We start from the raw sequence: 24,142 nt of genomic DNA on the forward strand, positions 1-24,142 counted from the left end.
GCTGCATGAATTTGTGGTGGAGTTTGTGCTCCCAGCCGCAGGCGAGAATGTGAGACTTCAGGGAGACTTACCATGCATCCCAGGTCTCCGCGTGTTTGCCATGGAGTTCAAGCCATGTGGTGAAATGGCTGCCCGATTGGGAGATCGAAGTATTCGCCACAGAAATCTTCCACGCCTGTTCAGCTGATCCGGGGCTCCAATGTAGGAGAGTGTCACGGAAATAGGTCTCCAAGGCGAGGAGGTGTCGCTGGAGAGCGAACGGGTCGGCGGGGGAGTGAGTCCCAAGTCTCGGCAGAGAGATCTTGTCCAGGCGGGACCCGTGTGTGGAGGGGGGGACATGACGGTCATGGCTGGTGGTGGCTTGATCGGCTAGTGCTTGGGTGGAACGGAGGAGTCCAGCGACAATAGACTTGAGCTCATCGATCTCAGGAACGGCCGTGCCGGAAAAGGCAGAGGCGGGGCCCAGGGTCTTTCGGTAGATTGCACCCGTGGTGTCATGTACAGGGGTGGTGTCAGATGTAGAGTTGTCTAGAGAGAGCTTGAGCACGCAGTGTCGATTGCCAGAGATGTCTAAGTTGCATGAAAACTATTCTACAATCCTTTTTCTTTATTTGTTTCAATACCACAAGTGTTCTAGCTTATGTAATTTGATCTTCCCTTTTTCCCATGCCTCCACCAACAATTCCCATGCCTCCACCAGCAATCCCATGCCTCCACCAGCATTTCCCATGCCTCCACCAGCAATTCCCATGCCTCCACCAGCAATTCCCATGCCTCCAGATCCAGGTTGGATCAATCATTCTGACACCATGGCCTGGTGATCGTTCGTTCTTTTGCCCCTATTCTCTCCTTTTCAATTTTACGTTCCTTTGCCTTTTCTCTTAATTCTTTCTTTTAGCCTTTGATTGGGTCGAGTCTTCCCCTGGCTCTCATCTGGATGGGGGAGAGTGTAAGTGCAGAGCCCTTACCACCACTTGTTCTCACCATATGGTAGGATTTATTCCTATGCATTGGTCGATGTTGGTAAGTGAGATTTGATGCCGAAACGCGTCTTTCGGACTACGCCAAAACGCGGCATCGAGCTCTGTCTGGCCTCTGCCCTATGCATGATATTTTATTCCCATGCATAGGACTGGCAACTGCTTCCGAAACGTGGCAGTGGACTTCGCCGGATCTCTGCCCCTTTTTCCATGGACTTCTGTTTGTTTCTTCATACATTCATATATATATATATATTGGCACATAGTTATAGTTCTTCTTTTACTCAGCAAACTTAATGCATATTCCAGTGCTAAGTTTGCATCCATTCAGACAACTATAACTATTTTACACCTCTACGAACGCTCTCCTCGAACGCTTTTCTCGAACCTCATTTCCTCTCGAATGCTCAACGAACCCGGTCCGAACACAGTGAGGCACCCACAGTGCCTACATCTATGTACAAACACTCCAGGAGACCGTGGCAAATAATGGGCTCTCTTCTGATGGATGCTTACCTGGGCAGGGCATCAATATAATCTCTATGTACTGTTCTGCCCAGTCAGCACTTCATCAGGAGGAGCAAGCATGAAAAACACCCACCAAACACTCCAGGAGACCACAGCAAATAATGGGTTCTCTTCTGATGGATGGGGAAGAAGAGAAACCTCCAGAAGAATCTGCGGTCTTATATCGCCAGGTGTTTGGGATGGCATGGGAAAAAAACAAGCATGGGAAAATCTCGACATGCACGGCCGAGGCCATGTGGGTACCTACCAATGTCATCCAATGCATAGGAATAATTCCTACCATGGATGAGAACAATTGGTGGTGAGGGCTCGGCCCTTACAAAGATGTTGCAGTGTCATTGAAGTTATCTGAGCTGTGTACTATCTCCCCATCATTTCAAAAGAGCCTCAACAAGAGAACACATATTCACCAGCCCAAGCATAAAGTTGCATTTGTCAATGCCAGTGAAGTTGAGAGTGATGGTGATGCGACTACCGACGACAAGTGGGAATGGCAAGTAGAAGAGGGGGAAGAGGAGCAGGAGGTGAGCTCAGGTGCTGCTTTGGCTTGGGTTGATGAGGCATTCACACCTGCTGGCCAGGACGAGCTGTATGAGTACTTTGTTCATGAAGCAACAATTGAAGACCTACTTGAAGAGGAAATTGAGACCACAAGCCAACCATTGGTCCAGATAGTCGAGCCTTCACTGCCCCCAGGTGTCCTCATTCATGCTAAGCCTCTCATCCAGCATGCATGGGTGTAAGTGCAGAGCACTATACTCATTTATTCTCTATGCATGCAGTCTTTGTGCATGCATCTTCCTATGCATATTGCATATGCAGGAATTTATGCATTGCATTTACATGCAGGAATTTATGCAGTGCATTTACATGCATGCATTCCCATGTATAAGCTGTATGAATATTCAGCTATATTTGTTGTGTATGTATTCATCCAGATGATGTAACATTCCATGTGTATAATGTTACATTTGAAATACTTAGTAAGGATGTGGCATTTGATGTGTGTAACTTTACTTTCTGACACACAGTTGGTACTTAGTAAAATAGTAGTCGCATATTGTTGTAGTTCTTCAATACTCAATCCACATGTATTACAACCAGTGCATGTTTTGCTAGTCAACTACACACTATACTACAACGACACTCAGTGAGACACCCAGTGTCTACAATGCGCCAAGATTGCCAATGACAAGGAGGAGTACTTGGCAGTAGAAACTTGCCAGATGATAGCTAAGATCGAAGGGAGGCCCGTTGTGGCGATGCTAGATGATGGGAGCGAGATTAACATTATGCCTTTGGAGTTGTGGAATAAGTTAAACAAGGAAAAGTTGCTATCATTATGTACAGATGTTATCTTTAATGTCTTCGGCATTCATGGCAGTGGAGAAGCCATGTTAGGACAGACTCAAGTCGCTGTTGAGTTCAGCGGAGTCACAACGCATCACAACTTCGTTCTGGGTTGCATGGGGAGTTTCCAAGGTGATTTTAGGTATGCCTTACATCTGGAAAACCGAGTCGATATCTAAAATTGGAGTGGTGAGCATCATGTAGTGAGGCAGAATACTTGTACAGAAGAGACTCACCAGTATATGCACCTTCCAGGAGGCCCCAAGAAGACTTTCTATGACCCATCTGTTGAAGTGGAGGGTATCTGCCCTATGCATCCCTATTGGCGATAGCCCGGCGTGCCTGTCTTTCTCTTTTGTTCTTCATACCTTTCTATTCTCTTTTTGTTCTTCGGCATTATTGCCATATTCCTTATTGTTCTTCGGCACGATGCATGCTCAGAGCTCTTGTACTGCCTAATATATATATCAAGATCCCTGCATCATACATCATGCACTATCACTTCTTTTCTTGATCATACAATCGGATTTGCTCTCCTTTACCATCTGCCCAGTGGAAGGTTGTTGTCCAACAAGAGTTGCTGTGCAATCTGCGCATGTGAATTTGGCCAGGATCAGTGAGGACGCTGAAGCTTTTGAGTTGGGGGAAGGAGTTGGTGATTGGAATGAACCAGATGATGAAACAGAGGAGGATAACGAGTTGTTGCAGGCTGCTGAGGCATTGTGTAGCAATGTAGACATGGATGAAGAAGGAGGAGAATGGTGATCATTATGAGAGTCAAGAAGTAGAGAATAGATCTGGGGAGAGAGTGCCGTGAGTTGTGAGGGCGAGAAATGACATCAACAGGATCTGGTAATTGTTACAGAAAGGAGCAAGTCACCGGGCCTAGCCATTTCATGATGTGGAGGCAATTCAGAGAATCATAGAGACGAGAAAAACGAAGCCAAATCTGTGTAACCTTAAGATGAGCCACAGAAGACCTTAAAAACCGTTTGAGGGTCTGTGAATGTCTGCAGGGGCCACCGAAAGTGACCTCAGCCAGACACGCCATTGGCTGAATTGTGTGAATATTAAAATAGAAGGTTTCCAATGCCTGAAAATTCTGAGCAATAATTTATCAGGCCCTGGGCCACCTTTGGGGACCTGGGAATGCACCTTTGAATTGACCTTCTAAAGTACTCTCGATGCCTCCCAAACTCAGCTCCAAGCCTGGTCAACCAGTTTTCATATCATCCCCAAGGACTTATTCCACCTTCAAATGCATACATAAGCTGCCATCAATTCTGCTCAGAAGAGCTATCCATCGTAAAAGGCCATATATAATACTACAAGGTCCATATGCATGACCTTCTACCTTGATGATAATTATATGTACATGTAGCCCCAAGCCAGTACTATCCAGCAGTGGTACTCTATGCATTGGATTCTACTCCATGCAAGAGTAATAAAACACAGCATCTAATTGACGATTAGTGAAACTAATCCCTTAATGAGCACGCTTCTTAGCCATAATATATTTATGGAACCATTTGTACATTTTTTAGAGGCATACTTACAACTATACAGGGGTGGACTTGGTAGAAATACACCCCAAACCAGTGATCGAAGCCCATACTACTGTAGCAGTGCCACTGTCCTCATAGAGTGTCAGGGGGCTATCTCTTCTGGCGATAGCCTTCAACAGGTTAGGGACAACAAATGATCCGAGGGCCTTTTAAATAGGCAGCCAGATCAATGCCGGAAGATGATAGCTTTAAGTAGACGAAGAATACTTGGAGAAGACAACAATAGTGGATCGACAAGTATCTAAAACTATGGAAAAACTACTGTCTTATATACCTTTACACCTCAAGCTCTGCTGACTCATCTTTCCCACACCAGCCAGCTCTACATCCTTTTGCGTTGCCGAAACCCGGTGGCGAGGAAGGTGTCGGAGGGTTGTCGATCTCTCTATCTCTGTATATCTCTCGGGGGAAGGCCGCGGCCGAAAATGAAGGGGTATGCTCGGACGCGGACTGAAGTGGATGAGGAAGGGTTACCGTCATAATCGTGCTGACATGAGGAAGAGGTCGGGTGGCGACAGCCACGTGACATAGAGGCTGGAAAACATTTGATGCTACTTTAGTTTTGTGTCCTCGGTCATTTGTCTACAGTTGTTCTTCTCAGAGCATTAGAGCATTAGATTCAGTCATTGGGATTGCTGAGCTCGAGAGTTTGAGAAGATTAAGCTGCTTGGGGCTATTGTCACAGGCGTCACGTCAGTCAGCATAGCTGCCCGGCGCTCAACTCGGATGATGTAGAACTCGACGATTGAAGGTGAAAGATTCATGCCTAGCAGAGCCGGACAGAAGAATTACCAGGCTGATGGAACAGAAGCTGGACTTAGAGGAAGGAATAGCCAGGGCCTGAAGGAGCAGGAGCTGGACTAAGGGCTGACTGAAGCGACTTAAAAGGAAGAATGCTCGGAGGCAAGGTAGTGAGAAAGGACAACAGTATTGATTTTCTAAGGACTATGAAAACTACGAAAAGCTATCTTTCTTCTTCTTATATACCTTTCCTTCCTTCTGCTTACGTACTCTCTGAATAAAGATGTTGCTAACTCATGGGGGGACGAGGCTGTCGGACCGGAAGGGATGAACACTGACCAAGTGTCGGGGAAGAAGAGGATGCTGACCAGGCAAAAAGAAAGAAGAGGCAAGCCGAAGATATTTTGTTGACTTTGCAAGAGTCGGTCGGTAAATCGCAGTCGTCTGAGGTGGAGGTCATTTATAGTTACGCCGGGGACAAGGTGGAATGTCAGGCTGTCATCTGGTTGCAGACACTGGAGAGTGAGACTTTTGCATAATATCATAACAGCTATGCATTTTATCTACTCTAAAGGCTATGCCTTTTATATCTTTCTCACCAGCTCTATGAGCTGACTCATCTTTCTCACACTTTCCCTGTATCCTCTGCTCGGACCTCTATCCTCCCTAACGCCTCCTTGCACGGTCCTACTCTTCCTCTCTCCTTCTTCCCTCCATCTCTTTCCTCTCGGCACCCCAAACTACTTTCCTTTCTTCCTCTCGTTCTCCTCCTTCTCTTCCTCCTACTCTCGTTCCTCTGTATCCTTACAAATTCCTTGTGAGGTCCAAAGTACTACTCTATTCCTTTGGTATGTCGATGGAATTTTGTATACATAGCTATGGTAAAAGATTTATCCTCCCTCACCAATGCCCAATTTGTATGAATACTCAATTCAGTGCAAAAATTACATTCTCACTCAAAATCATTTCATGCTGAGCCAGTGAATCCTACTCTAGAGCTTTTTGCACTTGCTGCAGCATGGCTAGAACTTTCTCCTCCTCCAATCGTCGTCCTACCAGCTGAAATCCAATAGGTGCACCTCGCCATTCTTCTGGGTCAGAATCTTCATCAAATGCCATGATGTCAGTCAAGGGAGGAAAAAAGTCTGTTACCACTCACATAAGGCTTGTACCACTTTATCCAAGTCACTCCTTGGAGTGAACCCTTTCAATGGCAAGTCGATGCTTGGATCTTGGAACAGGCCACTCGGAAATGAACCTGTAGACAGTTGGAAAAGAGGTTGAAAGTCGGCATAGGTGTGTTCAAACACTCCCCATTTGGAACTGGGTAGATCTGCTCCATGAGGTCGAGCAAGGAATGGGGCTGCAGGACTAGGCAAGTCGTTCATGACAGGGTCAACCATAGAAATATATATCCTTCCAGGATGATGGTAGACTTACATGATTAAACCATCAATGATCTCTCCACAGCCTGACCAACAGGCACTATCTTGCCAGTGATCCAAAAATTGCCTGGCGCATAGATCACGTTCATGTTGGTTTCTCCATGTCTGACTGACAGTTGGGGGTACAAAATCGGATTCTGGGGTCATGCGGAGTAGTTGGGCTACTTCAGGGATCATAGGTTCCCCTGAGGCAGCAACTCGATGGCGAACTATATGTTCCAGATTGTCAGCAAATATTCACATGACAAGATAACTCTCTGACTGGCGTGAAATACAGAACCAACCTTCTTCCCCACCGTCAGCAGTCCAGAAATCTAGCATCAAACGACCGGCATTTTTGGCGAGCGGACCTTGCCACTCTACTACTTGGTGCCCAGCTTTTCGTAGTCTTTCAATAACATGTTTGAGAGCTCGTTGGATTGGAGGATGCGGTGTGACCTTCAAGCGCAATTCAGCATCTGATAAATCTCTCTTCGGGGCGAATGCTTCTTTATTGGTCAATCAATCCCACTTACGAATTCGTCGCCGTTAATATAAGCAAAACAACAAGGTCTCTCGGCCAGCGCATCACTTGGTTTCTTCCACTCGAGTGGGATTACATCCGGGTCGTTGTTCCATGGCTTTGAGGCCATGTAGACAGACATGAGCAATTCGAGGTCAGAAGGTGACTGACCCATGGGCCCCAGGACGCATCGAACGGCCTCTTGGCCGAGGAATGTGTCCGCCAAGCCGCGATACGATACTCGCCCGGGAGAAGGTCGCAGACCGTACAGGTTAGTCGACCTAAATTACCTTTAAGCTGTACTATACAGTAATAAGACAAGGAAGCGAGCTATAGCCTTACGCTGAAGGTAGCCGGATGCTTCCACCGATATCTGTTCCCCAGCCTACTGGACTTCCACGAAAAGCGAGAAGAGCTGCCTCACCGCCGCTGCTGCCTCCGGGGGTAAGAGATCTGTTCCAGGGATTGAGCGATCGTCCAAATAAATGGTTAACGGTTTCGCCCATCATAAGTGTATGACCGAGATTGGTTTTCACAAATGGGATTGCTCCTGCAGCTCGTACTGAAGTGAGAGGTATTAGATAGAGGTGCCCAGTTCACAAAAGGCCCGCTTACATGATGCAATCATGACACAATCTTTCTTAGCTTTACTCCCCACCCAAGCAGAGTAGCCCATGGTTGTGTCGAGACCTTCTACGTCGCAAGAATCCTTGGCGGTGCTGTAAGCGTTCTCCTGAGCTAGCATATCCGCAGGCACTCACTTTACATGAGATTGGAAGGCCGTGCAATGGACCGATCGTCTTTCCCTCTCGAGCGAGGTATTCGTCAAGGTAATCTGCCTGAGAAAACGCGGTCTCAAAATTCACCTCGGTAATGCTGCACCATCATGAGCCAATCTCGACCAGACTGAGCAAGCGGCGCACTTACGGATTCAGCAACTGGTGGGCAATAGTGGTTCGATGGGCAAAAGCTTCAGTCACTTCCCTCGACGTCCATTGGCGGCTGGCGATTTTGCTCAAGATTTCCGAAACTCCGGCTCCTGTTATCCCGATTTCCCTTTCTGAGAGACAACCTAGAGTTTCAGGTACATTTTGGACATTGAGGACATCGCTTGGTGGTAGTTGATCTGAAGGGATGAGCCATTTGGGTGGCAGTTTTGATTCCCTTTCCCTGCGTTTTGTCGAGACGGCTTCTTCCCATAACATGTTTGGTAGGTAACTGGGAACATGACTGGCTTCTTGTGGGGACGTGAGCTTATAATGGATCGATGGATCAGAAAATTGCTGAGGAACCCGGCCCTTATCAGCAGGTCGACAGACTCATCCGGTCACTCACCCGTCGCCTAAATTATTACGTAAATAATTGAGGGATTGACAGGACATCGTCGATCGGCCCGATGTCATGCACGAGGTTATTCGGGTTGAGACCCTCAATGATTCGGGCGATAACAGATTGGACAGATAAAGGTCGTAAGACTTGCATCCGGGTGATGTTTTGCGGTTATCCTTCTCTTTTAACGCCCTTCCAACGCCTGTTTCCACAAGATGAGCCCATCTACCTCCGCGACTGGCTTGACATCCCTCCATCGAGGTACAAACTCCAAAGATGCAAATGCAATCCGCCGCACCCAACGAGCTCCTACTAGCTGTATGCAGTGTGAGTGTCCTGCTGCCATGTCTCGCACGAGGGTCAGCCCTGACATTTGATCTTTAGGTACCAAACGCAAGATACGGTGTTCAAGGACAGTACCATGTACCCAATGTGTGGGACGAGCAGAAGGGCATCGCTGTCGCAGAGAACTTGTTTTAGTCAAGGGGAAAGAGCTGCGGGGAGGGCAAGACGAGGTAAAAGAAGATAGCCCTATATCGGTGGAGCAATTACTAGCGGAAAATCGTGAGCTCCGTCGGCAGTTGGCGGAACAGAAGTATCGACAGTCTGGCGACACATTGGCAAGTACAGGGTATGATCGGTCTATAGCTCGGACATTTGTCTCCAGTCATGAAGTCGAAGGTGAATCGGGGGACACCATAAATGATCTAGAGAAGATGGCGGCAGTGATGCTGTTGCTGGAAATAGGGAGAAGCCGGGAAGGGAATGCCGATACATTTGGTGAGTAGATTGCATTAATGCTTTCCCCATAATTGATATCCACCTAACGCCTTTAGAATTTGCCAAGCTACAACAGTCTCAGCCTTGGTCTTTCCCTCGTCTGTTTGTCACTCCGTCACTCCCTACTCTTCCGTCAACCTTCCTTAGCACTCGCCTTGTCACTTTCGCGGTCGAAGCTCTCGGCTTCCTTCATGGGACTATACATGGCCCGTCTTTCCTTCAAAAACACAGGAGGTTTATAGAAGAAAAGGATAGTCAAGGGATTTTATTTATGGGTACAGCATGGTTGAGTTTCTATTTCAGCCAACTAACACTAGCGCTTCATCATCTGCCCCCCTTAACGACTGACGCTTGGGGCATCTGTGGTAAGCGCTCTCTCATTCCTGTCCCATCATGCACCGTACTCGAGCTCTGCCATGCTTATTATGACTCCTACAGACCCCAAATCACTGGCACAACTTTGGTTCAATACATCACTTCAACTGTTATGGTCCTCCGATTTCATGGTATCCCCGGATATTATGTCCCTCCATACAATCTGCGCCCTGTCATGCGTGTTCTACGCCTATGGGTGAGTTCAACTCTCGACAAAGTTCTCTAAAAACCAGAGAGTCGAGACTTATCCTCACCTCACAGTCCCCCGGTTTTTGGAAGCATTTTAACCGCCGCTGGTGTACGTCTTGCCCAGACATTGCAGATTAATCAAATCCACGATGAAACCTTGTGTAAATCAGCTGAAAAAATGGACCCTTGCCGCATACATGGTGTAACTACCACTCATATTGCTGGAGGTCCGGATATGCTTGATAGAGAGATTCGGAGAAGATTATGGTGGTTCCTTTTGTATCGCGATTGGTGAGTGTTGCAGATTGTTTGGATGGCCCGTGTTTCTCTGCCTGGACTATCCTGGCTGAAGCATCTCTCAGGCTTTCATTACCTGCCGGATTCCCTTATATTGTAGCAGCGGAATCGCTACAATCTCCTGATCCACTCAACCTATCAGATCACCATCTCGTATCCCACGGTCCAGTCGTGGTGCCCCCCGTTTGTTTACCAACAACAGCTTCTTTTCATCTGGCCAGAACGCGCATCGCACGATTAACGCATCAGTTCTTCATTGCCTACCGTTCACTTGAGAGGCACGACCCGAAACGGTATGACGTGGTTCGAAGCACCGATGCTAGTTTTGCAAGTCTTTTTGAGGATATGCCTTTCTTCAATCCTGGCGGTGACGGGCAAAATTCATCTTCCCCTGAAGTTGCTTCTTGGTTACCGTTTGCACGTCATTTGGTATTAAGCTTGGTTGCGCATAAGAGACTTCTCCTCTTCAGGGATCATTTTGCCATGGCGTGAGTGTGTGATTGTTCTTCAGCATAATGTCGCGATGTCGAGCTGAGACACCCATTCCTACAGATTTAGCAACTCGACCTACTGTGAGGCGAGGGATATGTGTGTGGCCAGAGCTTTAGAGATCCTCGATATCCGGCGAGCCTATCCCCAACCTTCTTACCTCATCCCGTAAGTTGATCGCTTTTTTTAAACTCCCAATATACTTGGCTGACTATTTTCCCTTCTATGAAGGGAGATGTCATCCCACTGGGCCGCAGCAGCCAATGTACTAGCTTTAGACTTAGTTTACACACCGTCTTCCAGACAATGGAGCCCAGAGAACAGGGCACTTCGCATCGCCGATGTGGGGGAGCTACTTTCAGTCCTCAAGGTAAACGAGTCATGCGATAGCCATACGTCAAAGATTGTCACTCAGGTAGAGACATTGTTCGCCCTTGACCAATGTTTGAGAGAAGGGAGTTATGATGAAAATGCATCGGCTTTACTTGTCAGCCAGTCGGTGATTTTGCCTCCTGAGGAGGAGCAGGAAATATTCCCCCAGTTCTTGGCTGATGATATCTCGTTTGGTGAGTGTAGTCTTGATTCACAAAGGACAATACTAAAGTTGCCCCAGCAAACATATTTAACGAGTTGAGACATGACTTGGAGAATGAAGCCGAAACTAACGGTCTATGGTGATGTACATGATGCAAGTATACATGCGAGTTGTATTGTAACATGAAATCAATTATCAGATACCACCTTCAAAAGCAAGTTGATCCCTAGTACGGTTTGACACCTGCGAGCTTAAGCCTAGCATAACACTTCAGTCTCGACTGTCTGTGACGAATTGTCCCCGTGCATGGGTCACTCACAATTTGTCGGTCTGCTCGGGTTCGTTGAATGGTTCATAGTGCGTATATGGACATTGCTTACCATCGCGCAACACAATGGACGTCTTCGGAGAAAGGAATGTACACGGCCAGTGAGTCTATTCCAAGAGACTGAGTGAGCATGAGAGGGATTTATAGAACCTGAAGAGAACATACAGTCATCTTCCGTTCTTTGAAGAGCTGCTGCTTGATGTTCAGTTGCTCAGGAATACAGGTAGTCGCAGGAGCGTAACAAGTGTCTGAAAAGGAAGATTTTACTCAGCGGAACCCATAATGAGTCAGCTTGAAAAAAGGCCACTCACAAACAGCACATCTGTCCACTTCGCCGAGCGGTGGTACGTTATAATGAGCAGTACGAGAGTCCCACAGGACTAAGTCTCCAGGCTCCATCTCAGGTTTGATCCATTCGCATCCGTTTTCGTAGAACCATTCGAGGATGGACTCAGTAAAACCGAACTGCAAAGGAAGTTGGCAAAGAGTAGGCACATAGTATAAGGAACCCCATAGGTTGAAAAAGATGATCACCCACAAAGTCAGACTCTTGAATGTCTTTGGGGAGTCGGAAACCGTCCGTACCATTCCAGACTTTGGTGAAATACTCGTCATTAAGCTTGTGGCTGTTCTTCAAAACCCTCAAGCCGCCATCCTTGGGTCCCTGTCCAGATAGCATTAGCAGACATGTCCTTGTAAAATAGGATATAACTCAAGTACGTTGTAGTTGAGGTTGACGAGGCCTTGAACGCAGACGCAACCCCTCTTCTCTGGATCCTGGTCAACGTGCCACCTGCGAAGTTATTTAGTTCAAAATTGCTAAGAGACGACGAAAGGAATTGCTGACTGACCAAGCAGGTTGATTTGGGTCTTGCATATTACCCGGCAAAGAGAGATTGGCGCCATCAAAGCTAACCAAGAGCTCATCCGTTCCCCAAAGCTTGGCAAATGCGTCCAGAACACCTTGTTCTTGTCGAACTTCCCAGACGAATGCTTCATGACCTATGGAATGATGAAACTAGAGCGGAGTTGAAAACTTTTATTAGCCATCGACAAGAGCAAGTCGTTGAGTCAAACTCACCATACCACCCTTCCTTACAACAGGGACCTTCTCGGGTATCCAAGTTGATCTATTCTTCTGGTCAAAGCCCATTCCCCATTTCTCAATCCAGTCAAAGAAACTCTGTCGGTATCCCAAAGCCTTCTCCTTGGGTACCGCTCCTTTGAGGACGACGAAGCCATCTCGAGCGAGATCGTCTCTCCAGTCTCCAAAGTGCTGGTTGAGATTGATGGTGAGCGGAACCGCAGCCGCAGACTGACTGTCGGACTTCAGATTTAGAGATCCGACATTGTCACCTTGAAGCTTAAGAGTTGGCTGGGTCTGAGTGATGGAAGTCATGTTTAGTGCGCTCTGTGTGGTAGAGGGGCTTATCAACAATGGCGAGAGATTATGAAGGAATTGTTCATATATACGTTCTTGACGACGGCTGACCTAACGGAGCGGTTTTCCTGAAGGCCATGTGATCGACCGGGGGATTGCGTTGCTCCGAAATGGAATATGAGATGGAAGATAAGGAGGAAAGCGAGAGAATAGATTTTGGTCATGCTGAGGACGAGATAAGCCAGCCGGACGAGCTGGCGGGTGAGTTGTGAGCCATCGGGAATCAGTACGTCGGGAATTAGTCACATGTAGTATGTGCCTGAAATGGTCCTCAACTTCCGAGTGAGTTGCCGGGCGTGTTATCAAGTTATAATTTGTCTCGTGATAACGCTGGAACATAAATAGTGTCCAATCATGCACAATATATTACTATAGAATCAAAACCCCCACCTCGTTTTTTCTTCTGGTTCTGTAGCCGTAGAATCAGCCGATACATACCAATCAACTATTAGCTGCCATGGCTCCAGGTCACAGCGTATCAAGCAAGTTCGTTTTCGCTGAATACCAGAACAATGCCCATCCACAATGGTGGAAAGATCCTGGGATGAGACGAGGCAACCTTGTCATACTGCTTTACATGGTAGCTCAAGCGACGGGTGGCTATGACAAAAGTCTCATCAACAACTTACAAAGTATTCCTACCTGGGAAGCCGGTGAGTATCAGGCAGTAGAATTATGACTATCACCCGGCATGCTGATACTACACGACGTTGACCGAAGTCGTGGGTCATCCTACTGGATCCGCATTGGGTGTCGTCACCGCTATGCTGTCCATCGGTGTCATAGTTGTAAGTGTTTTCTACCTGATTTTGGTGGCCAACGTCAACGCTCACACTGGCTTCTTCGCAGGGTTCACCGTTTTTTGGTTGGTTAAGTGATTGGAGAGGCCGGAAAATTACTATGTTCATCGGTTCCTGTATCATGTACGCTGATATATAAGTTTCAAAATGACCGCTCATGTGGGTTCAGGCTGGTCGGTGCTATTCTACAAGCTGCAGCGACTAATAGAGACTTTTTCATTGGGTATGTCCGCTCCTGTTATGGGTAACAACGCTCGCTGACTGACTGTTAAATTAGTGGTCGATTCTTGATTGGTTTCGGTGTCGCTGGGACCTTATGTTCAGGCCCGCTTTTAGCCTCTGAAATTGTAAGTGGGCTTTAAGATAAGGAGTGGCTCATATCTCTTTTCAGGCACACCCTCGTCAGCGTAGTGTCGTCGCGTCATTTTATAACACGTTCTGGTACGTCGGCAGTATTATCTGGTGAGTAAGACAGTTTCCATTCTTTTACCGTGTCCATGCGCTAAGCCTACCGTGGTTATCAGCGCTTGGTTATCTTTTGGAACTGCCTACCTTTCCAATGACTGGGCATGGAGGATCCCCTGCATTGGGTGAGTGTGTTATGTAACTCAGCAGCGGCTGCATGGTCGTTAACCATTTATGATTCCCAGACAAGCTGTGCCCGCACTCATCCTTGTCTGTATCGGAATGTGGCTTCCAGAAAGCCCCCGCTACCTAAGTAGGGCTTACATTCCGCCAGATATGCGGGGTTCAATGCTAATGTCGCATTATAGTGAAAAAGAATCGTACAGATGAAGCTCTGGCAATTTTGGCTCGTTACCACGCCAACGGTGACGAATCTGATCCTTTGGTACAATTCGAATTGCAAGAAATCAAACAAACGCTCGATGCTGAGGCGATGTACGAGACTAAAGGATGGATCAAACCTTGGCTCGACCTCGTTTCGACCGGTTCGAACCGGTACAGGATGTTTATCATTACCATTATGGTTATCGGTATTGACTGGTGTGGAACATCAATAACCTCCTACTATGTAAGAAACAGCTTTTTAGCCCTTGGCCACAATGCTTATTATAATGCCGGAACTGCATCGTTGATGGCAGCTATCCACTATTCTGTCTTCTGTAGGTATCACATCTGCAACCCAACAGTGAGTACCTAACCTCTGCGATGACCTATCGGTATCTCATGAACTCACTTTTTTTCCTAGAACTGGGATTGTACGTATAAGCTGCCTATGAACACCGTTTTTTGGGTCTAGAGGCTAACTTGAATTGTGGTAGAACGGCGGTCTTCAAGTCTTCAACTGGCTTACTTCGGTCGCCGGTGCCATGCTCGTTGAACGCCTTGGTCGTCGGGCCCTTTGGCTGACCAGCTTTGGAGGAATGCTTGCAGTTAATGTACCATTCGGAGCTTGCAGCGCGTATGTCCATCTTAAGATATCTTATTGCTTCATAAACGCGGAACTGATATGTGTCCCCTTTCTAGGTTATACGCTAAGCGCGGCGATTTAGCTGCTGGTCGAGCTGTAGTTGCCTTGGTATTTCTCTATAACGGGTTCTACAACATTGGCTGTAATCCCTTACCATACGCGTCAGTATACTATTGTAGAGCAATTGCATTCTCGCTGAAACCCGCTAACGGTCATTTAGTTATGCTGTCGAGATCTTGCCATACAACATCCGTGCAAAGGGGTTGGCATTTGAGGTTGCTTTTGACGCTTCTCAAGGTGTTTTGGGGCAATGGACAAATCCCATCGCTATGGATGCTCTGGGATGGAAATTCTATTTCGTCTATACCGCATTGTAAGTATTTAAAAACCATACACGTAAATAGATTATGGGCTGATCATCTCGGTATCTCGGTCATCCTGCCTATAGTCTCGTGCTCATCGTGCTCGCTGTCTACTTTACATTCCCCGAAACAAAAGGTAGGTGAAAGGCTAATGCAATTTATTTTCGGTCATGCCGACGCTGACTGTCTCAGGCCTCACTCTTGAGGAGATTAAGGAAGTTTTTGGAGATCGAGACTCAGTGAATCCCGCCGTACCAGACGACTATGACCCTGCCGAGGCAAAGAGCGACGATGCCAAAGTCGACATCAAGGATGTACCTGTAACAGTTACTAGATAAAGGTCTATTTTATAGGTAGAGGTCAACACAAATTGATGCTCCACATTCTCTTCTCTTATTTTCATGATCTGGGTACTGGTAGACTGATTGTTGTGGCTTTTTTGTAGAAAGCATGTTCTGGTATTCGCTGATTGCTGTCTTTCTCATGAGTTTTATGCTATAACATATAGTGCTATATGTTGCGACACTCTCGAGGTATGCACAATAGTTCTGCCACTTGAAGCGCATAAGAATGAGATAAATCAGCCTTTCAAAACTTCACTCACATTATCTGATTGATTGGTGAAAGCTTAAATAGGAAACCAAAGTTAATCAATCACCGGTCCCTGATGACAAATGGCAGGCGACTTGCCTTCTGGACAATAGATCGGCCCTAAAAAGGCATAGAAATAAACTCATGACTTGAGGTTGGCGTGATCTTGGCATGCATTGCTCAATGACAGGTTTGCATAGAACAATCTAACGATCTACAATGGTATGACTGCCTACTTTTCGTAGCAGGATTGCCGTCAAAATGTAAAAAAGGCCGTATGATCCAATATCAGTCGTCCGAATTATTATCTATATTACATGGCGGGGAGCACAACTGCGGATTTTCCCGTCAGTGACTATCACTTTTGGTCGCCATTCGACGCGAGGACAATAATAGCAACTTACAGTCTGAAGCCTTGAATGCCCACCATTGGTCATATTTGGCAGACTTGTCCTTATCTTCCTTGAGGCCCATCAAACCCCAACGTCCCTGTAAGCTCATCCCAACATACCCTATACCTCCATTCTTGCCTGCGAAATCCTCAGCCTCCACCCAGATAATCAGCTCCTCAGGTTCAGGAGTATTCTGCTCCTTATCTGTTTCTTCCTCACCGTCTCCATCCTCTGCGTCATCACGGTTGGTCTGGATAGGGAGCGATTTCTTAAATGTCGGCTGTAAGGGGGATTTGATGGTGACAATTCGGTAACATTTGGAGATATAAGCAGGAGCACCGGCCTCAGCTGGCTGAGGAGGCAACACTGCGATGATGATACGGTTGGAGAACTCGATGTTTTGAATGAGGTGAATGTCATCAATTGAGAAGGGCTGGATAAGTGAATGGACAGCGTTGATAGCTGTTCGTCAAGAAGGTTTTGGGATCAGCAGATGTCCTTTGATGAAATAGGTACAGATCACTTACCATCTTCCTTGGTAGGCGGGTCAAGGCGCTTGTCAAGGACTGTGATACATTAGCTTTGATCGACCGACGGACCGCAATCTGCGACGTACTTTCATCAACAGTCCAGCCGCCTGCTTCGTCAGAGTCTCCAGTTTCAGCTTCGTCAGGATTTTCAGGCTTAGTCTTCTCTTCAGAGGCTTGAAACTCCGTAGAGAGTGATCCCCATTGGCTTTCCTTCTCAGGGCCACCGGGTTCAGGTCCACTATGAGAACCTCCCCAAACAGCCCAGCTGGCTCTATTCCAACGAGTCCCTCGGACCAGAATGTTCTCCAATTCCCGGGCTCGGATGAGCTTTGCTGGACCGGATCGAGCAATAGCAGCAGCTTTCTTGAATGCTGAATGCAAGGCAGGTTCAGGGAAGACATTGTGGTGAGCCAAGAATGAGATGAAAGCAGCGGTCATGGCTGATGAGAAACACCTTTGTCAATTATTCCAGCCATCGAACAATGACGATACTCACTAGCAAGCTTAAGAGCCGGTTCAAACTCCCTAGAAATATGAATCAATCGTCTATATTACTACATTCCGAGTATCATACGACTCACCATGCTGTTTCAACTTCCTTCCTTGCAAAAGTCAAAAATTGACGGACGCTGTTTTCAGGCTCTCTAAGCAAGACACAAGTTTCCTCCAGTCTAGGCGGCCTGTTACCGTACTGCCCGTATCGTTGAGAAGGGAGAAGCACTGGCGCGAGACCAGTCTCATATCGCCTCCGCCTGCTGGCATATATTGTCGCGTTGGGTCCGCTCCCAGGCCAGTGGCGTCCAATGTAAGAGGTTCGGATACCAAACAGGTCTCGGATCTAGTGTCAAGGAAGCAATCAGCAAGATGACTACAATGAATTTATGGATGCTTGACGAGCGTACAATGTCAAAGAGGCGCTTGTTGTATTTGTACTGCAATTCGGCATCGCGGGATCTAATGAAATCGGCTGTAGCGTGAATAACTGTACGTCCAATTGTCAGACTCTAATGTGATCGTGAATGATAGCGAAATATGACGTACGGCGGGAGAACGGGGGAGACGAACTATGGAAGGAGGATATTAGTTAGGAAAGAATAATGCGACGAAAAACAGCTCACATTTCAAACCGGGTGCTGGAGGTACCGGCGGGTTCATGCCAGCCCGACAAAGGGTCTCCAATTTTCCAACAGTCTTCCTCCTTCAAACGTGATTCAGAGGCCTTTTTCATCTTTGACCTCGTAGTTTGAGTGGCATTAGGATTCTCCTTTTTTCGATCATTGGCGGCACGACGTTTCATTTTCTTGTGTCTCTCACGCTCTTCAAAAGTATGGTTAAGGCCGGTGTATGGGCGCTCCATCTCCACGAGAGGAAGACCTTGGTGGTCGTGAGGAGTAGCAAAGTCTGCACACGAGGACCATGCACAGGCCTGACGTGAGCAAGATGATACGAATTCTCATAAACCGCTAGACTCACTCTTGCCATCCTCTTCCCGATTCGCGGAAAATGGAGGAATCCAAGCGCCTTTGACTTCTGACTCCGAGAAAGGAATCAAAGAAGCGCCAGACGGAAGTTTGGGAAATGGGGGGAAAATTAGCTCGGGAGGACCTTCATCTTCGAGGCTGTCCTCATCATCAGATGATGGCCTGCCGTCGGCGACGGTCTCGGGAAGAGGGGGAATTTCGTCTAGGGACATGCTGGAAGCGTTGAAAGAGGTGTAGCTACAATTACTATTCTCGTGAGGGCACGTACCATTTGCGCTGGCGGTTGGCGCTGGTTGACCAACCCACGACGCACAATGGACATTGTTCAACGGAACCAAATGCAGTCACGTGACTTTTGGACGTGACTGTTTTTTAGTTCACAGAGGATTATGGGCTGTTCCTTCAGGGTCTCCGCAGAAAGGCGACAAACATTCGCCCCCACTTTCCTACACTGGCACTTCTTGCACAACAACTCACACTTCATTCATCCATACATACATCCACCACATCGCCCATGCCTAACATATCACGCAAACCTCCTCCGAGTTTCTACCCTCCCTCTCACTCGCCCTCGCCTTCTCTCTATGCCCCCATACAATCAACCCCTGCACCCTCTTATGACCACCACGTCAACAACAATACCTTGAATCCATTCTCCGACGCACGTGAAGTCGGTGCATATGCTCAACTCCAAGGAGAAGAGCCAATAAATAGCGCACCTTTATACCAGCCTCCGTATGCTCCCCAACTACTCGTCGCTCAACCAACTCCTGTTTCTGCTCGCCTTCCGTTTTTTGAAGCTGCGCTTGCCCGCGCGCGCGGCATTCAAACACCCAACTTACCAGAAGCCCCGACTCCAACTTACGCCCAACCTTTACCTTCCTATCTTCCACCTCCCGACCCCAATCACCCTGATCTATCTGTTGGTTTGACTCAAGCCAATACAATTCGCTACGCAATCGATCCAAGGTCTCATTTGAGGGAAGAATCTCGCTCTCCTTCGCCGTTCATGGATGACAGCTTCGTTTATAATGACGCTACTCATCTTCATAACGTTGAACCGGACGTCGAAAATGCTTTGCTCGGAAGTGGAATGGGTTATGAACCCGAGAAACGGGTCGAATCTTCGATGGGCTTCAACGACTATGATGGCGATCTCTCAGTCCCCCAGTCATTTGGCGGCCGACCCCCTTCATGGGAGCAGGGCGGTATATTGGATGAAAAAGCGGAAATGTCGACTACTAAGCATTTTGGGCCTGCGCCTGCAGGTCGAGTCGGTCGGCGAGCGCACAACGCTGCGGGGTACCGGAGGATCAAACAATCAGCCACCCTCGATGAGAATGGTTTCTTTGCCATCGAGATGAACATCCCCACTCGACTGGCACAATTTCTACCTATCAAGGGAGTAGAAGAGCAAAAGACTACAAGGTGGGGCAGCGACTTTTGCAGGCTTGAGACCCTGTGTATTCGCTGACTCAGACGTAGGTATACTGCGATTACCACCGACCCAGATGATGTCCCAGCAGCAGGCTTCCGTCTTCGGCAGAACATAACCTCTCCACCCCGACAGACTGAACTCTTCATCGTGATCACAATGTACAATGAAAACGCCGAGCTCTTTTGCCGAACACTTTATGGAGTCATGAAAAATATTGCCCACCTATGTGGGCGTAAGAACTCGAGGGTCTGGGGCAAGGATGGTTGGCAAAAGGTGAATGATCTCATGTCTACGCGTAGGTGTTTCAATATTGATGTCAAGGTATTCAGGTCGTCGTTTGCATTGTTGCGGACGGTCGTAAGGCAGTCAACCCCCGCGTCCTCGATTGTTTAGCTGCACTCGGAGTATACCAAGAAGGTCAGGGTATATTCATCAGTCAAATTCATTGCTGACATTCCGATACTTTGACAAACAGGTGCAATGACGAACACAGTAAAGGATCGACCGGTCACAGCGCATGTTTTCGAATACACGACCAGTTTTGCTCTTGATGGTGATTTACACTTCAAATATCCAGACAAAGGCATTGTTCCATGCCAGATTATCTTTTGCATGAAAGAGAAAAATGTGAGCTGGGAGCCTCATCATGTATGCGTCGTGTATTCGTAGCTGATTACTTCTTTAGGCCAAAAAGATCAACTCCCATCGATGGTTCTTTAACGCCTTCGCGCCCTTGCTATCAGTACGTATCATTCATCTGTTCGACCCAACGAATGTGTCACTGACCATGTATGTAGCCAAATGTCTGCATTCTTCTTGATGTGGGAACGCAACCAGCTCCGAAATCCATCTATCATCTTTGGAAAGCATTTGATGTCAACTCTAATGTTGGTGGTGCCTGTGGAGAAATTGCAACCTTCAAGGGCAAAACTTGGAGAAGTTTATTGAACCCCCTTGGTAAGTGAACAACCGCCACATTATCTACATGATCAGCTAAACGCTAGTTTGTTGCGTAGTCGCCGCTCAAGCCTTTGAATACAAGATGTGAGTACAACTTGCAGATTCATTTGCGTCGAATCTGACGCTGATAATGGCCATAGGTCCAACATCCTCGACAAACCTTTGGAGAGTCTTTTCGGATACTGTACTGTTTTGCCTGGTGCTTTCTCCGCCTACAGGGTGAGTTGCAACAGCTGAGAATATCTTGTTCCGGGGACTCACAAACGGTGATATACAGTGGATTGCTTTGCAAAACAATGGGGATGGGAGAACGGGACCGTTGGCGAGTTATTTTGCTGGTGAACAGCTCAATACTGGAAAGGCAGACACATTCACTGGTAATATGTGAGTCCAAAATTGTAGAACTGGGAGCATTTTACTGACTGCCTTGTTCTTCATCAGGGTATGTTTTATAGCTGCATTTGATGCTTTTTGATTAATCTTCTAATTGGTTGCTATAGTACTTGGCAGAAGATAGGATCTTGTGTTTCGAAATCGTGTAAGCATCACTTCACGGTGATGATACATGTCATTATTGCTGATCCAGCACGTCGTATAGGGCCAAACCCAAGGCAAACTGGGTGCTTAAATTCGTCAAGGCTGCTGTTGGAGAAACGGATTGCCCTGATACCATCCCAGAGTTCATTGCTCAAAGAAGAAGGTGAGTAGTTCTCTTTATCGAAAGAAAATAAAAAATGTGTGTCTGACATTCTTCGTTTTCTAGATGGCTTAACGGTTCCTTCTTTGCAGCTGTGAGTGCCACACGGGTTTAGTTTAGAGTTTTACGCTTACATATCTTCAGGTCTACGCGTTAATGCACACGAACCAAATTTGGCGATCTGACCATTCGTTTGCGAGAAAGTCAGCCCTGATGTTGGAATCAGTGTACAACTTTCTGAACTTGATATTTTCTTGGTTCGCTTTGGCAAACTTTTACATTTTCTTTGTGAGTGAACAGCAACTGTTGCATGTCTATACAGATAGCCTAACAAAGGGAAAAAATAGGCCATCCTTACCAGCGCGTTAGAAGGCAGCGCTTTCAATATCCCTCATATCGATGTGCTCAATACCATTGCACGAGTACGCCGTTTTTTCAACCGTATAAGACACTAGCTCATTCGATGTTAGTATGGTTATCTCGGTGCTTTGATTGGTTGTTTCATCTTCGCAATGGGAAACAGGCCACAAGGGTATGTGTTCATTTCTGGGGACAAGAGAGACGGCCAGCCGACGCTTTTCATCTTTCTTCAGTTCGCCTTGGAAGTACAAAGCAGCAATCTACTTTTTTGCCCTTTTGACTACCTAGTGAGTCGTCACAAGTGATGCTGAGGCGTGGATACTAAAAGTTTTATGTAACACAGTATGCTGGTCGCAGCTGTGCTTTGTATGGTACAGGCGATCAAAAATATAAACAGCCCAATTTTTGCCAAGATGGTGGTATCACTCATAGCAACCTATGGTATTTATGTGATTTCCAGTTTCTTGGCCCTTGACCCTTGGTAAGCTGGTCCCCTTACTTGTCAAAGCTTTTCTGTGATTGACAATATATAGGCACATCTTTACTTGCTTCATCCAATATATGCTCTTCTCACCTAGTAAGTTTGGTGAACCTTTTATGAGATGGTTACTGATCTAAGAATTTCCTTCTGAAGCGTATATCAATGTTGTGAGTCTTTTCTTCTGCTCAGTTAGATATGCGTTACCATGTATTAATAATCTACTCTACAGCTCAATGTTGTGAGTATTGGTGTTTTTACTCTGAAAATGAACTGTCGACTAACCTAACCACCCAGTATGCGTATTCCAACCTGTAAGTCAAGGTACAACTCCTATTTTTAGCAGTTACTGACTGCACCACGTAGTCACGACTTGTCATGGGGTACAAAAGGCTCTGATGCCACCCAAGCGTCAGATTTGGGTGCTGTTTCCGGCGTGGGAAAGCATGTCGAAGTGGAACTTGTAACTGCTCAGCAAGACATTGATATTGCCTACCAGGATGCTTTGGACAATATCAGATTAAAAGGATCAAAAGTTGAAGCGGAATCTGGGCCCAAAAAGGAGCAATCTGAACAAGCCCAGAAGGATACTTATGTGAGTGATTTGCTATCATCTTGTGAGCAGCGGCTAAAGTGTTGCAGGCCAACTTTCGTACCAATGTAAGCAGGGCCACCATTTTAATACAAAAAAACAGGGATGACGCTAAATCATCATAGTTACTTTTGCTGTGGTCGCTGTCAAACGCCCTTCTCGCCAGTGCTATCCTTACGGGCAACACGTCTGGAGCGTTTGATGACGGTTCCGACAGTTCAAAAGCCACAATATACATGCTTGTGATTTTGAGTAAGTGATCTTGTTGTATTGGAAACAGGTAATGGTTGACACCAGAGTCATAGTCTTTGTTGCGGGAATGTCCATCTTCCGCTTCATTTGCTCAACAGCGTACCTTGTTATCAGTTTGTTCACGGGTTAAAAGTGTTCAAAAGCCATAAAGTGAAGGAATGTTTTAGAAATGTTCTTGTGTTGTTGGGGTGATATACCGAAGAAAGGTAGTTTTGAATTCCAATTCACGGACATTATAGCTAGCGCCATAGTGTGCAATTTAATAGTGTATGACATGTATCCTATCGTTGATCATGACGAGGTATGAGACCAGAGTTTTGAGAGACGTTGAGCGTTGACAAGGGGCAATTGTATGTACGGCTTTGGGCCATGGTTACGAGTTATTAACTAGGGGATATCCAAACAATCGAAAAAAAAAGCGGAGGTACATTCTCAACGGGAAGATGTACCCCCAAACCCAGTCGCTCGCCTCATCTCTCCCATTCCCCCTGCTGCCCCTGTTCTTGCTCCTCGACCCCACGGCTCATCATCATCATCATCATCATCATCTACCCTCCTAAACCTCATCCCTCGCGCCCAATCATCCTCCCGTCCGGCAAACAATCCTCTCCCCTGGAACGCCCGATACCGATACCCATCCCCCCTCTCCCTTGCGTGGTTGTTGTTGTTGTTACGATTATTAGCGAACCAAGCACCGAGCCCGCCTACGGCGAGACCGGTCCAGAAACCGGGGTTCCACCATGTGTTTTGAGCTGGTGCTTGAGTTTGCGGTGGTGGAGCGGTACGACGTTGGGCGAGCGGGGGGTTTTTGGTATAAGGGGGAGGTGGAGGGGGAGGGGGAGCTTGACCGCCTCCGAACCCTGGTCCCGGTCCCCATCCACCCCACCAACCGCCGCCGCCCCC

General features: G+C 47.1%; 8 protein-coding genes across 8 annotated transcripts in view; 4 read left to right on the top strand and 4 right to left on the bottom strand.

The window, feature by feature from the left end:
• Nucleotides 1–5,713: 5,713 nt before the first annotated feature.
• On the bottom strand, nt 5,714–8,380 carry CNN02060 (amidase, putative). The gene is made up of 9 exons (XM_568681.2): nt 8,039–8,380; nt 7,873–7,987; nt 7,727–7,820; nt 7,454–7,673; nt 7,125–7,392; nt 6,894–7,047; nt 6,605–6,818; nt 6,324–6,535; nt 5,714–6,267 (listed from the first exon to the last, which is right to left on the bottom strand). Exons 1-9 carry the CDS (start codon nt 8,314–8,316, stop codon nt 6,152–6,154), a joined length of 1,671 nt encoding a protein of 556 aa, XP_568681.1. The 5' UTR covers nt 8,317–8,380; the 3' UTR covers nt 5,714–6,151.
• A 163-nt stretch (nt 8,381–8,543) lies between these two features.
• Nucleotides 8,544–13,137, top strand: CNN02070 (expressed protein). The gene is made up of 13 exons (XM_024658414.1): nt 8,544–8,767; nt 8,825–9,220; nt 9,277–9,585; nt 9,659–9,791; nt 9,857–10,075; nt 10,147–10,569; nt 10,634–10,738; nt 10,802–11,136; nt 11,184–11,249; nt 11,305–11,443; nt 11,520–11,534; nt 11,601–11,777; nt 11,838–13,137. Exons 1-9 carry the CDS (start codon nt 8,656–8,658, stop codon nt 11,246–11,248), a joined length of 2,097 nt encoding a protein of 698 aa, XP_024514090.1. The 5' UTR covers nt 8,544–8,655; the 3' UTR covers nt 11,249; nt 11,305–11,443; nt 11,520–11,534; nt 11,601–11,777; nt 11,838–13,137.
• On the bottom strand, nt 11,253–13,115 carry CNN02080 (hypothetical protein). Its single transcript, XM_024658415.1, has 8 exons — nt 12,515–13,115; nt 12,285–12,451; nt 12,154–12,226; nt 11,972–12,097; nt 11,745–11,898; nt 11,599–11,681; nt 11,425–11,540; nt 11,253–11,362 (listed from the first exon to the last, which is right to left on the bottom strand). Exons 1-8 carry the CDS (start codon nt 12,830–12,832, stop codon nt 11,332–11,334), a joined length of 1,068 nt encoding a protein of 355 aa, XP_024514086.1. The 5' UTR covers nt 12,833–13,115; the 3' UTR covers nt 11,253–11,331.
• A 93-nt stretch (nt 13,138–13,230) lies between the features above and the next one.
• CNN02090 (hexose transport-related protein, putative) lies at nt 13,231–16,029 on the top strand. Its single transcript, XM_024658416.1, has 16 exons — nt 13,231–13,527; nt 13,595–13,662; nt 13,724–13,797; nt 13,844–13,897; nt 13,952–14,021; nt 14,066–14,136; nt 14,199–14,264; nt 14,325–14,392; nt 14,448–14,707; nt 14,778–14,824; nt 14,885–14,894; nt 14,958–15,097; nt 15,163–15,267; nt 15,327–15,479; nt 15,555–15,604; nt 15,661–16,029. Exons 1-16 carry the CDS (start codon nt 13,332–13,334, stop codon nt 15,804–15,806), a joined length of 1,578 nt encoding a protein of 525 aa, XP_024514087.1. The 5' UTR covers nt 13,231–13,331; the 3' UTR covers nt 15,807–16,029.
• A 219-nt stretch (nt 16,030–16,248) lies between these two features.
• CNN02100 (expressed protein) lies at nt 16,249–18,717 on the bottom strand. The gene is made up of 10 exons (XM_024658417.1): nt 18,455–18,717; nt 18,100–18,382; nt 18,023–18,045; nt 17,884–17,963; nt 17,563–17,819; nt 17,478–17,506; nt 17,068–17,421; nt 16,979–17,017; nt 16,464–16,913; nt 16,249–16,392 (listed from the first exon to the last, which is right to left on the bottom strand). Exons 1-10 carry the CDS (start codon nt 18,672–18,674, stop codon nt 16,373–16,375), a joined length of 1,755 nt encoding a protein of 584 aa, XP_024514088.1. The 5' UTR covers nt 18,675–18,717; the 3' UTR covers nt 16,249–16,372.
• Nucleotides 18,718–18,914: 197 nt separating this feature from the next.
• CNN02110 (chitin synthase, putative) lies at nt 18,915–21,298 on the top strand. The gene is made up of 9 exons (XM_024658418.1): nt 18,915–19,890; nt 19,948–20,173; nt 20,230–20,317; nt 20,376–20,527; nt 20,586–20,642; nt 20,698–20,857; nt 20,917–20,944; nt 21,001–21,079; nt 21,138–21,298. Exons 1-9 carry the CDS (start codon nt 18,977–18,979, stop codon nt 21,246–21,248), a joined length of 1,815 nt encoding a protein of 604 aa, XP_024514089.1. The 5' UTR covers nt 18,915–18,976; the 3' UTR covers nt 21,249–21,298.
• A 62-nt stretch (nt 21,299–21,360) lies between these two features.
• Nucleotides 21,361–23,513, top strand: CNN02115 (hypothetical protein). The gene is made up of 16 exons (XM_024658900.1): nt 21,361–21,398; nt 21,459–21,560; nt 21,624–21,651; nt 21,702–21,845; nt 21,905–21,979; nt 22,028–22,089; nt 22,151–22,204; nt 22,261–22,398; nt 22,451–22,494; nt 22,552–22,565; nt 22,628–22,636; nt 22,693–22,709; nt 22,762–22,990; nt 23,038–23,055; nt 23,113–23,239; nt 23,293–23,513. Exons 4-16 carry the CDS (start codon nt 21,714–21,716, stop codon nt 23,367–23,369), a joined length of 996 nt encoding a protein of 331 aa, XP_024514713.1. The 5' UTR covers nt 21,361–21,398; nt 21,459–21,560; nt 21,624–21,651; nt 21,702–21,713; the 3' UTR covers nt 23,370–23,513.
• The window catches only part of CNN02120 (conserved hypothetical protein), a 1,646-nt gene continuing 1,008 nt past the window's right edge, over nt 23,505–24,142 (bottom strand). Inside the window, exons 5-6 of the mRNA XM_568691.2 lie at nt 23,935–24,142; nt 23,505–23,741 (exon numbers count right to left, since the gene is read on the bottom strand). The exon at nt 23,935–24,142 is cut by the window's right edge and continues 231 nt beyond it. Coding sequence (XP_568691.1) covers nt 23,672–23,741; nt 23,935–24,142 — 278 coding nt within the window. The 3' untranslated portion in view covers nt 23,505–23,671. The remainder of the gene's footprint in view (nt 23,742–23,934) is intronic.

Source organism: Cryptococcus neoformans, assembly GCF_000091045.1.
Source record: "Cryptococcus neoformans var. neoformans JEC21 chromosome 14 sequence".
NCBI classification, from domain to species: Eukaryota; Fungi; Basidiomycota; class Tremellomycetes; order Tremellales; family Cryptococcaceae; genus Cryptococcus; species Cryptococcus deneoformans.

Coding starts and splice junctions, on each gene's coding strand:
- CNN02060 (XM_568681.2), bottom strand. CDS start 8,316: ATGTTATGGGAAGAAGCCGTCTCGACAAAACGCAGGGAAAGGGAATCA. Junction 6,819..6,893: donor TGCTGACGGTGGGGAAGAAG/GTTGGTTCTGTA, acceptor TGGAACATATAG/TTCGCCATCGAGTTGCTGCC. Junction 6,536..6,604: donor ATCATTGATGGTTTAATCAT/GTAAGTCTACCA, acceptor CGACTTGCCTAG/TCCTGCAGCCCCATTCCTTG.
- CNN02090 (XM_024658416.1), top strand. CDS start 13,332: ATGGCTCCAGGTCACAGCGTATCAAGCAAGTTCGTTTTCGCTGAATAC. Junction 14,022..14,065: donor CGCTTTTAGCCTCTGAAATT/GTAAGTGGGCTT, acceptor ATCTCTTTTCAG/GCACACCCTCGTCAGCGTAG. Junction 14,137..14,198: donor TACGTCGGCAGTATTATCTG/GTGAGTAAGACA, acceptor CGTGGTTATCAG/CGCTTGGTTATCTTTTGGAA.
- CNN02070 (XM_024658414.1), top strand. CDS start 8,656: ATGAGCCCATCTACCTCCGCGACTGGCTTGACATCCCTCCATCGAGGT. Junction 9,792..9,856: donor TGCGTGTTCTACGCCTATGG/GTGAGTTCAACT, acceptor CTCACCTCACAG/TCCCCCGGTTTTTGGAAGCA. Junction 10,739..10,801: donor CAACCTTCTTACCTCATCCC/GTAAGTTGATCG, acceptor CCTTCTATGAAG/GGAGATGTCATCCCACTGGG.
- CNN02080 (XM_024658415.1), bottom strand. CDS start 12,832: ATGACTTCCATCACTCAGACCCAGCCAACTCTTAAGCTTCAAGGTGAC. Junction 11,899..11,971: donor ACATTCAAGAGTCTGACTTT/GTGGGTGATCAT, acceptor CTTCCTTTGCAG/TTCGGTTTTACTGAGTCCAT. Junction 11,682..11,744: donor AGTGGACAGATGTGCTGTTT/GTGAGTGGCCTT, acceptor CTTCCTTTTCAG/ACACTTGTTACGCTCCTGCG.
- CNN02110 (XM_024658418.1), top strand. CDS start 18,977: ATGCCTAACATATCACGCAAACCTCCTCCGAGTTTCTACCCTCCCTCT. Junction 19,891..19,947: donor GAAGAGCAAAAGACTACAAG/GTGGGGCAGCGA, acceptor ACTCAGACGTAG/GTATACTGCGATTACCACCG. Junction 20,528..20,585: donor TTTGCATGAAAGAGAAAAAT/GTGAGCTGGGAG, acceptor TTACTTCTTTAG/GCCAAAAAGATCAACTCCCA.
- CNN02115 (XM_024658900.1), top strand. CDS start 21,714: ATGCACACGAACCAAATTTGGCGATCTGACCATTCGTTTGCGAGAAAG. Junction 21,846..21,904: donor CAAACTTTTACATTTTCTTT/GTGAGTGAACAG, acceptor GGGAAAAAATAG/GCCATCCTTACCAGCGCGTT. Junction 21,980..22,027: donor TGCTCAATACCATTGCACGA/GTACGCCGTTTT, acceptor ATTCGATGTTAG/TATGGTTATCTCGGTGCTTT.
- CNN02100 (XM_024658417.1), bottom strand. CDS start 18,674: ATGTCCCTAGACGAAATTCCCCCTCTTCCCGAGACCGTCGCCGACGGC. Junction 17,507..17,562: donor AAGGAAGTTGAAACAGCATG/GTGAGTCGTATG, acceptor TCATATTTCTAG/GGAGTTTGAACCGGCTCTTA. Junction 16,914..16,978: donor CCCGCCTACCAAGGAAGATG/GTAAGTGATCTG, acceptor CTTGACGAACAG/CTATCAACGCTGTCCATTCA.